We start from the raw sequence: 11,815 nt of genomic DNA on the forward strand, positions 1-11,815 counted from the left end.
ATATTTTGCATATATGAGTAGATCACTTTTTAATTTTCACAGCGTAATATTCACCTTACAGGTATGTTTTCTTTACTCATTCACATATAAAGCACGTTTTTGTTTTTGTTTGTTTCTAGCAATTACAAAAACATTAGCTCTGAATATACATGAATAGCTCTTGGTGAGGACATAGCTTTTTCCCCCCATGAGCCTCTGGACCCCACTTTAAAACAAAGGAGCTCTTCATTTCTTTTTTTTTTTTTTTCACTTCACAGTAGTTACATTTTCTTTTTCTCATTAAGCATTCTGTTACCTTCTGACCCTGTAGCTACTGCCCCGAAATTGCTTTCTCTGTGATGTGGGGGACAGTCTGGACGATGTCTTGGGCAAGAAAGGATCCCTAGGGGCACACTGGGGCACCCAAAATGTGTACGTGTGCAAGGGTATCTCCAGAGTGTGTGGGAAAGGGAAGTGAAGTGTGAATGTATTGTGGTGCAAACACCTTTTAAATCCATACTCAGTGTCTTTTATAATACGTGGTTTTCATGAATATTTTTAAGATCCTGGATAGCTCCTCTTGGTGATGGTGATGGGGGTAGGAGGTTCTAGGTTCAAGTCTGGAGGCCTCCTTCCTGAGCACACCAGGCACACATGTGCCCAGGATCTGATCAGGGCAGCTGGGGTGGAGGTGGGTCATAAGGTCAAAACCCTGTTGAGGTGCTGTTTCTCTCTGTTTCTGTTGCTCACAGAAGAAGTACATAAACTGTGGATAGGACCAGCAGATGGTGTAATGGTTACATCACTGGACTCCCATGTAGTCCACTGTGGTTTGAGTCCTGGATCCAGTAGCTTAAACCTCATGCCAGGTGTGCTTGCATGCATGCCCAAAATCCTGGGAGGAGAATGGAGGTGAACGGATTGCAGTGTGCCCATCCCCCCTGGGGAGTGATTTCTTGATTTCTGTCTTTCTCTGTCTCTCTGGTGAGCGCACGCAGACTATAGCAAAAATCACTCTAAAAAGAAAGAAAAAACAATGCTGGGTTGCCTATGAATAGTGATGAAGTAGAAAACAAAACGAATTCAAAGGTATCAGCCTTTCAGACTGAATAGTGATGATGATAAGATTATCTCAGTGTCTTTCTCCCCTTAAAGTGTATGAATTAAAACTTTCCATTTCCTATTGATATATTCCAGAATTCAAGTCTGCATTCACAAGGCAGTAATCAGTGATAAAGACAGATTTTCTTTTCTTTTCTTTTCTTTTTTTTTTTTTTTTTTGGAGAGGTAAGAAAGTGCATGTGTTTACAAGAAAAGGCAAGAGAGAAAGAAAGTGAGAAAGAACCTCCCCATGTGGGATGGCCATGATGCAATCCCTTCTCCTCTGTTTCCCCTTTTGGGGTTTTAGGCACACACATACATATGTGAGGTGTGTTCCTCAAGCCACCAAGTCTGGGGCCTGAATCGTGCTGTTTGGACCCGTTGCATTAACCTCCACTCCCCCAGCTGGGTGGTGGTGCTATTCATGATATTTTTATGAAAACTCAGTGTAACAGTATTTCAAATGAACATAGGAATATAAATTTAATGTACAAAATATAAATTATATCATTTATTCTAACAAATTTACTCCATAGGATAATACACAGACAGAATAAAACCTGATGTTTAAAAAAGATTTCCTAAATTAGGATGCAGTTTAAACACTTACAAAGGTCCCCTTGCATACACTGATTTCTCAGTAAAAATAGGTACGTAAATCTATCATCAAGTTTATAAAACAGCCTATATGTGAATGTCCACTCTGAAATATTTGCCTCCTTTACATTGAATAAAATTTCAGGTTTATAATCAAAATGCAGTTAAGTATTGTTCGATGCTGGACTGACTTTTTCTCCTTGGGAATTTTTAGTCTTTGATTCACATTTGAATTTGTGTTATACTATTACTCTATTTTATAAAGATCTCCATCAGCACAGACTCTGAAATTTAAGGTAATTTGTTCTGTGCATCCTGCCTAAAAATGTAATATTTTATTATTATTATTGCCAAATTTGCCCTTTTCCATAGAAACTACCTCACCAGTTTTTGAAAGTAAGATAAGATCTGAGACTGCAAAAACAAGACAGTGGCATGAGAAGGAGGGAATGGGGCAAGAGTGCTTCCTTCCTGTGTCTTGGACTGGAGCGGGGCGTGCGCTCCCTGAGAGCTCGCTGGGAGCTGTCCGAGACCCACAGCCCCGTGCTCCTATAGCAAATCAAGGATTATACTTCAAAAACTAGGCACTCAGAAAGATATTTTTATTAAAGTTGGCATACATCACAGAAAATCACATATTGAAGTTTAAAACAAAGGAATGTTTTGCTTTGTTTTGTTTTGTTTTTTGTAGAGGTTTTTGCTATAGGGCACGTGTGCCCACCAGACAGACAGAGAGAGACAGAGAGACAGAAAGCGAGAAATCACCCCCCAGGGGGGATGGCCACGCAGCAATCCCTTCTCCTCCATTCTCCTCTTGGGATCCTGGGCACACACGCACACGCGCCCGGCGAGAGTTTAAGCCACTGGGTCTGGGACTCAAACCGCAGTCGACTATGTGGGAGTTCAGCGACATAGACATTACGCTAACTGCTGGTCCCAAACCAAAGGAAATTTCAAGCATACAACAAACACTTTATTTTATTATCTTGTCATTTAAAACTTAGTTACATAAAATAGTGCTTCTCAAGAGTTGATCAGTCACTGCTGACCTTATTCCAACACATAGTCTTCCCCAAAGTCAGGGGTGGGATTTGCTCTCTCAGGGGCTCTGCTTCTGGTGCATGACCACACTTGGAATTGCATTTAGGAGCCCACCCCAGGGAGAACACTGAGTCAACATAGTTTCTGTGGGAGCTTATTTGTGGTTTTATATTATCTAGCAAAATCTCGGTTAATACTTTTCTAATAAAGTTATATTGTTGTGTGTGTGTGTATTTATATATAATACATACACATGTAGCAATCCCTTCTCTTCCATTCTCCTCTCAGGATCTTGGGCATGCATGCACATGTGCCCAGAGTGAGTTTAAGCCACCAGGTCCAGGACTTGAACTGCAGTCAACTACATGGGAGTCCAGCGACATAGCCATTACACCAACTGCTGGTCCCTCTCTGTTTATATTTTTAATTAAATCATCATTAATGATAAGACTAATGATTGTTCTCTTATGTGTTTAATACATTTTTTTTGACTGAATGCACTTTTGGCGTTCTAAGAGCTAAGTTGTATTAGTCCGCCTACTGGATAGAGGAACACATTTCCACCCGATAGGGATTTTTTTGTCTATGATTACCATTAAGTTATAAGTTATTAGAATGGCTTGGTGGTTAAATGAACTGGATGTCGTATGTCTAACTTCATGGGTTCGAGTCCCAGATTCCACAGCTCACACAAACACCCTGGGCACCAAGCTTGAGTGTCTCAGACCCCGGGAGGTGGAAGAGATGGAGGAGAGGGGACTACAGTGAGACTATCCCCCCTGGCATGGGGCTTTCTCCTCTCTCACTCTCTCTGTGTCTCTCTCTGGTGAGCAAATATGCCTCTTGGCAATTTTTTAGAAAATGCAATTGGCTGGAATGTGAGACCAAGGCAGAGCACCTTCTGGGGACACCCTGTGTGCAGGGGCTGTGTTCCTGTCCATCCACTGCCGGTCTGCACTCAGCCTTTTGTAAACCCAGTAAGTATAAAACAGCTGTTCAGTAGCACTGAAACCAAAAGTGTCGGACAGGCTCGCGTTAGGCGGTATATTTCACATGGTACTGACCATTTGCAAACGCGGTTCGAGGAACGGCTCCAAGTCGCTGGTCCTTGGGGCGCCTCAACCCCCGCCTGTGTCTGGTCAGAACTGCCTTCGCGTGAGAACCTTCGCGAAGGCTTTCTTCACGTCCTGGTTCCGCAGCGTGTAGATGAGCGGGTTCACCAGCGGCGTGAGCACGCAGTAGAACACCGAGACCACCTTGCCCACCGTGAAGTTGTACTTGGCGGGAGGGCGCACGTACATGAAGATGATGGTGCCGTAGTAGATGGTGACCACCGACAGGTGCGAGGCGCAGGTGGAGAAGGTCTTCCTGCGAGCCTCGCGGGAGGACAGCCGGACGATGGCCGCCACGATGTGGCCGTAGGACGACATGGTGAGCAGGAAGGAGCTCAGGATGACCACGGAGCTGCACGTGTAGCCCAGGGCCTCCACCAAGAACGTGTCCGAGCAGGAGAGCTTAAAAATGGGGTCTGAGTCACAGAAGAAGTGGTTGATCTTTTGGGGACCGCAGAAGTTCAGACGAGAGATGAGCACGGTGGGTAAGAGAGGGGCGAGGAAGCCCCCGGCCCAGGCTGCGGCCGCCAAGCGCAGGCAGGTGGGGAGCGCCATGAGGAGCGAGTAGCGCAACGGGCTGCAGACGGCCACGTAGCGGTCGTAGGCCATTACGGCCAGCAGGATGCACTCGGTGGCGCCCATGGAGAAGAAGAAGTAGTACTGGACGACGCAGCCGGAGACGGAGATGGTGACCACCCGGGGCAGGCAGGTGGCCAGCAGCTTGGGCACCGTGGCCGTGGTGTACCAGATCTCCAGGAAGGACAGGTTCCCCAGGAAGATGTACATGGGCGTCTGCAGGGTGCAGTCGGTAAGGACGATGAAAACGATGAGCGTGTTCCCCACGAGGGACAGCAGGTAGACGGTGAGGAACAGCACGAACAGTGCCAGCTGCAGAGAGGGCTCTCCCGAAAAGCCAAGAAGAATGAACTCCGTCACTGTCGTTTGGTTTTTCACATCCATAGTTCATCTTCTCCAGACTGGAGGGATCGAACACCACACGCAGGTGGTAAGTGAGCAAGAGCCCAGAACGGAAGATTCTCATTAATTTACTTAGTGATTATAGTGGACCCCTGTCCGTAACAGAAAACAAGAGCTGTTAGAAACATAACTGACGTTTTTATAAACTTTTTACACGGATTACCTCATATAGTTTTCAAAATATATCTCTAGTACAAATATACCAGTTATCTACTCATGAAGAAAATAAGAGAGGAATCATTTTTCCACCGTGACATCACTCTGAAGAGGTGGAGCAGGCTTTGAACCCAGGAAGGTTGATTTAAAAGGCCCAAGCCCAACCTTACACCTAGAGTGTGGCTATGTGGGAGACTGTGGCATTGCCCTGCTCTAGGAACTCACACCATAAAGTACAGAAGGATGAAGCAGTCAGCAGACAATGGGGCCAGGGAACCAGGAACCTTCTCCACCATTCCAGTTACCCCGTGGGGAAGGGTTCCTGTGGTTGTAAGCCCATGGCCCTGACTCATGTCACCAGTTAGATGCTGGAGGGACACAGGTACATGCATGAACCCATCTCCAGACCACAGAGGGTGGGGTTTAAAGTGTATGTGGACATTTTAAAATAATTTTTAAACTTTACTAATACTTGGCTAATTTGTTTTAGAATCGTTGCATCCACCCTCTTTCCTACACTGATAAGGAACGGTCACCAAAGACATTTTTAAAAGAGTCAGAAATCATATTTTTAGAAACAAGGATTTACCGGTTGGTAAATTCATATTTTTAAGTGCCAAAATATTTCAAAAGCATTAAAAAAAAAAAACCTTAGTAGTCAAAACGATTTTGTTTATGACAATGTATATATAAAATACACGTTAAAAATTTTAAAACTATCTGCAGTAAAGATACTAACTTAAATTTCCTGTATCAAAATGAAAATAGCTGAATAAGACAGGATCTGTTGGGTTACTGTCCGCAGATTTCTTATTTTAGACCTGAATGAAGATTCCCAGTTATGAAACTGTGTGCAATCACGTGTAGACTTTTCGTCTCAGTACTCTCTGCTCCTGCCGTGCACTGCTGGTACAGTGGGGAACTTTTCATGGTGCTCATCACAGAAATTATAAGTCAGACCTACTTAACGTATCAGAGAATGCTGGTTTGACCAGAGACACCCTACTCGTCCCATTACATGAACCTGTAGACATTAATTTCCTGAAGAGGCAAGGGCTTTTGTCCTTTTTTCTAAGTCACAAAAATAAAATTATACTACTTGCAGACTATACCATAATTTAAAAGATTTTGAAAATGTTTTTGAATAGATCTTATACCTGAAGAAACTATCTCGATGAAAGAACTTGAACTGATTAATATTTTTCTGTTTGTATCTGGTTTCTTAAGAGTAATATTGACATTTATGCTATTCATGTAAGACCGAGTGTCTCCCGTTGCTATTATGAAGAGTATTGCATGGATATTTTTCTCCCAGCATTACTAGAAAGGCAGAACCTATTATCTGCAAAGAACACAATTAGAGCTGCAGAGCAGAAGGAGGCCAGTGTCACTCCAAAGGGAAAATCCCTTTCCTTTTTCTAAAATAAACATGGTCATCTAACCCTGCTTTCAGTGACAGCAGGGTACACAGTCTTCAGCTGTACACAGCTTTAGAAAGAGACTGGAATCTAGAGAAAGGAATTCTAAGCCAACTACTATTCTTATAAAAATAAAAGAACAGGCATAAAAAGCAACTTATGGATTTGTTTATATTACAGCTTTAAGATATAAGCTCTAATCATTCTTCTTACTTGCCAAAAATGTCTGAGGAAGAATATTGCCCCAGACTATGGAAATACCCAAGATTATCAACACGCCATTGTGTAATAATTTGTCCCACCTTCATCACTCTAGGCAAGGACTAGTGCAGACCATATCTCCTCCTGGTACTCACAGTCTATATTCTGTTTCGTTGTTTTTCAGGAATGTAATGTTATTTGTTAAATATTCTTTACACTCTTTTTCCCCAGTAAATTCATGCAGTGGAGTCATCAGCCTTCATCGGGTCACAAGGGAAATACGCTGAAGAAAAAAAAAAGTTGTCACAGCTGTCACAAAGCATCTGTGAATGAGAAATGCCACGCTTTGTCCCCTGGTCTGCTCTCCCTTAGCTGGAGTCCAGGAGAGGCAAGGCCTCAGGGCCCCTGGGGAGGACGCTGTGACTCCATCAGCCTGGAACCTCTGGGACCTGCCCTCAACCTGGGACATCCCCACTGCTCCCTGGGGCCTTCCCAGGCCAAGGTCAGGGTGCTTCCTCCTGGGACTGAGGAGGAACTGGAACTACAGGAAGGTCGAAAATGAGAGAATAACATCTCAGTGGCTTTGCTAGCTACTCCTGCCCATTCACCCTTCCAAATGGGGGTCAGGAAAGCCCTCCTGGTATTTTTGCTCCACGTAAATGCCCAGAAAATTACTCTCCAGCCCATGAAATATAACCCAGATTAGCAGATACTGTCTTGATTTACAATAACAGTGCTACAAAGCAAAAGCACCAGGACCACTGAATTGGCATCACTTTACAGTGTTTAATGAGTGTGTGTGGAAAACTAACGCTCAGCGGAGCAGAGACCGACAATGAAGCCCTCTCCAAAAAGCTACATACAGGAGGAGGCTGAGTGTGTTCAGGGCACGTAAAAGAGTACAACCCTGGGAACTGGGGAAAATAAAATATCTCAATGACAGGATAAAATGCATCTAGGTGACATCTGCCTAGGTGCAGTGACAGGATAGAGGACATCTAGGTGACATCCGCGTAGGTGCTGTAACAGGATAGAGGGCATTCAGATGACATCCTCGTAGGTACAGAGACAGGATAGAGGACATCTAGGTGACATCTGCATAGGTGCAGTGACAGGATAGAGGACATCTAGGTGACATCCGCGTAGGTGCTGTAACAGGATAGAGGGCATTCAGATGACATCCTCGTAGGTACAGAGACAGGATAGAGGACATCTAGGTGACATCTGCATAGGTGCAGTGACAGGATAGAGGACATCTAGGTGACATCCACGTAGGTGCTGTGACAGGAGAGAGGACATCTAGGTGACATCTGCATAGGTTCAGTGACAGGATAGAGGGCATTGAGTCAACATCCATGTAGGTACAGTGACAGGGAACTTAGAAAGCACTTAAAAAAAAAAAAAAAGGGAGGGATTTTTGCTATCAGGTGTGTGCACTTGCCAGAGAGACAGAAGCAAAGGGACAGAAAGTGAGAATTCACCCCAAGGGGGTTGGCCATGCCACAATCCCTTCTCCTTCATTCTCCTCTCAGGATCTTGGGCACACACGCACACACGCTTAACATGAGGTTTAAGCCACCGGGTCCAGGACTTAAACCACAGTGGACTACATGGGAGTCCCGCCATGTAACCATTACACCATCTGCTGGTCCCTAGACTCTACATATGTATGTATTTTATTAAAATTGTTAATGAAAAATTATTTTAATACATTGCTTTGTGAAAACTGATTAGCCCCTCTGTGAAATGAAATTTTACAACCCCATCCTTGTGCATAAATGCCAAATGGATCAAACATTCTTGTGCTATAGGAAGACATTGCAAACCAGTAGTCATGGACAGGCACTAGAAGACTGCAGGCTGTATTGGAGTATGTGGGAGCTTCGCTGCAGTCATGTGGGAGTTAGTGGCATGGACTGACGTGGGCACCAGGAAGGCAGATTGTTAAGGACACCGAGTCTTCTCCCAAGGAAGTCTCAGTGACTCCAGTCAGATTCACTAACCTACAGACATACAGGATCATATCATTTGAAAAATCAGCTTTATTGGGCCAGCGGGTGGTGCAGAGGTGAAGGTGCTGGATCTCACAGAGCCAGCTACGTGGTTTGAGTCCCAGATTCAGCCGCTTGAAAAACATGCTGGGCATGTGTGCGTGCATACCCCAAATCCAGAGAGGAAACTGGAGGAAAAGGAATTGCAGCATGGCCATCCCCTGGGGAGGGGGTGATTTCTCTCTTTCTCCCTCTCTGGTGAATGCATACACCCTATAGAAAAACAAACAAACAAACAAACAAAAACAAACAAACGAAAAAAACCCAAAGAAACAAAAAATAAAAAACAACTTTACTGAGTTATAATTGACATATACTAAAATAGACCCATTAGACATAAGCAGCTCAAATTGTTTTGACCAATGGAGGTACACATGTAACTAGCACTGGAATGAAACAAAAAATAACATTTCCGTCTGTCCAGGGTGTCGTGGCACCCACTGTCACTAGGTGTGGCTCCCACTGTCACTCGGCGTGGCACCCACTGTCACTTGGCGTGACATCCACTGTCACTCGGCATGGTGCCCACTGTCACTCGGCGTGGCTCCCACCGTCACTTACTGTGGCCGGTCTTCTAGATTCACAGAATCTACATTCTTTATGTTAGGCTTTTTTTATCTACCACCATGTTTAGAAATTCACACCTGTTGATATTTGCATTTAAGCCTGTTTCAGCTTATTGTTAAATGTTAATTTTTTAAAAATTTATTTATGTTCCATGAGGTAGAGACAGAGAGCACAAGAGAGTGGCAGAGACAGTTTCCATACGTGTGTAGTGGCTTAATGGGTATTAGCCATGTGAAGTCGCCCATGAGGGCTGGAGTCAGCTCTTCATGGGATTCCCACCTCTCTCCTGGAGCATGGCTGTTCAAAAGAGAATTCTGTCCATATTGTTTTGATGAGAATTCCACTCTTCACATCCTTGCATTTAATTTAAACCATTCTAGAGGATGAGTAATGTGACAAATGTCTACATTATTTGGTGACAAATGGTAGTGATCACCTTTTCATGTGTTCATGGGACATTCTTATTAAATTTTGGTAAAGTGTTCAAATCTGTGTGCAATTCTTTTTGGGTTATTTGCATGTTATGAGGCCATGGTTGTTCATGGTAATAGGTCACATACAGGTGTTCTCATGTGCATGATTAATAGCATCAGTTAGAAGTTGGAAGGCTACATATATTTTTTTCTCCAAGTTTTGGCTTGCTTTTACATTCCCTTAGTATTTTTTTTCTCAAGAGACAAAGGTTTTAATTTTTATAAGTCAATATTATCAATTGTAAGTTTCATATACTATTTGGGACATGCACATCTTTATTCTAAATTCATGAATATTTTCTGTTTTCTTCTACAACTTTTCTAGTTTTATCTTTTACATTTAGGTCAAATACCATTCCTGGTGAATTTTTGCATGGCATGACATAATATTTTAATAATAATCTAATATCCTTTTTTTAAGATAGATTTTTTCCTATAAGATGCGTGTGACAGTCAGAGAGACAGAGAGAGTCAGAGAGCAAGAAATCACCCCCCAGTAAGTTTTGTCATGCCTTAATCCTTTCTCTCCTGAGAGAGGAGTCTCAGGATTTGGGGCACACGTGCACATGTGCCCAGCATGAGTTTCACACCTCTGGGTCCAGGACTTGAACTGCAGTGAGCATGTGGAAACCCAGTGAGGTAACCATTATGCCATCTGTTGGTCCTCAATATCCTTCTTTTCTGAATATATTTTCTATATGATTCTAATAAAGATAATCCTACTTCTATTATGTTGTCATGGTCTCCTTTTTTTTGAAAATTGGCTGTAAATCTTTTGGGTCTATTTTTGGATGCACTATCTGATGCATTTTGCTTCTATTAATGAAAATTACTCTGTCTCAACTATCACAGCTTTCCAGGTAGTCTCACACCTTTGCTTTGTTTTCAAAATTGCTTCATCTAATTCAAAGCTTTGGTTTCAATATAAATTTTAGACACAACTTATCATTTTTTTCACATGCATGTGTCTCCTGGGAGTCTGAGTCTTCTGACCCAAGATCATGATAGAACTCACCATTTACCCAGCTTTCATTAATTGCTCCTGAGACTATTTTGGTGAAAATTTTTTGTTTTCTTAATTTTGACAAAGGGTGTATGCTCTTGCCAGAGAGAGACAAAGAAAGAAAGAATGCAAAATAAATAAATAAATAAAAATAAAAATAAAAAAAAAGGAAAGAAAGAAAAAGAAAAAATAGAAAAACACAACAATCCCCCCCAAAACCTGCATGGGGTGTGGTCACACAACAATGCCTTCTACTTCATTTACCCTGTTTTCAGGATTTTGAGCCTGTACACACATGCCCAATGTGTTTTCCAGGACGCAGGGTCCATGACATATACCAGATGGTCAGCCACGTGATACTCAGCCACCTTGAGCACCAGGCCCTAATTTGTAGCGTTTTAAAACGTTGCTAGAGGGTGAGTGCTTGCTGGGGGGAGAGAGAGAAGGGCAGTAAGAAAGCACCCTCCATGGGGGATAGTGGGCAGGGCACAGCCCTTTCTCCTCCACTTCTCCTGTTGGGATTTTGACCAGGCATGAATGTGCCACCAGTTTTTTAAGCCACTGGGTTTAGGACTAGAACCATGTGATCTGGAGCTGTCAGTTGCTAAGTGGGCAGTGATAGTGGCTGCCCATGGGTACAGATAGGAGGTGCCACTACATGACCCTAAGCCCTGAACACAGGCCCAAGTCCAGACCCTGGTCGACCTGAATGTGCTGGGCCCACGCTCCCGGCTGTCTGGAAGGCCAGCACTGGTTACAGCATGGTGTGAGCCTGTCGAGGACATCTCTCCTCCCTCCTCTCTGCCTCAGTAAGTAGATAACCCCTGACAATATTCAGTGAGCTGTCCCGTAAACAAAAGGCCAGAACGGGAGAGTGGTTCAGTAGCCTCAGTTTTCTGAAACGGTAAGAGTATCAGGTTCGACTTAAAGCCTAGCAATACATCAGCCACCCCGGGTCAGCCGGCCTCGGAAACGTTGTCACAGGCGTTGCCTAGCCTCTCTCGCAGGGAAAGCTGTAGACCGTGTGTTCTGCCAACTCACTGCAAGGCTCCTTCAGGCTTGAAATCTGCTCTTCTGCACCTCCCTCCAATGGCCACCCCCGCTGCAGCTTCCCGGCATCAGAGCCGTGGCCACGGCC

General features: G+C 43.8%; 1 protein-coding gene across 1 annotated transcript; it reads right to left on the reverse strand.

The window, feature by feature from the left end:
• Positions 1 to 3,857: 3,857 nt before the first annotated feature.
• LOC102494645 (olfactory receptor 11L1) lies at positions 3,858 to 4,790 on the reverse strand. Its single transcript, XM_006153455.1, has one exon. It carries the CDS (start codon positions 4,788 to 4,790, stop codon positions 3,858 to 3,860), a length of 933 nt encoding a protein of 310 aa, XP_006153517.1.
• Positions 4,791 to 11,815: the final 7,025 nt, after the last annotated feature.

This window comes from Tupaia chinensis, unplaced genomic scaffold (assembly GCF_000334495.1).
Source record: "Tupaia chinensis unplaced genomic scaffold, TupChi_1.0 Scaffold000375_1, whole genome shotgun sequence".
NCBI classification, from domain to species: Eukaryota; Metazoa; Chordata; class Mammalia; order Scandentia; family Tupaiidae; genus Tupaia; species Tupaia belangeri.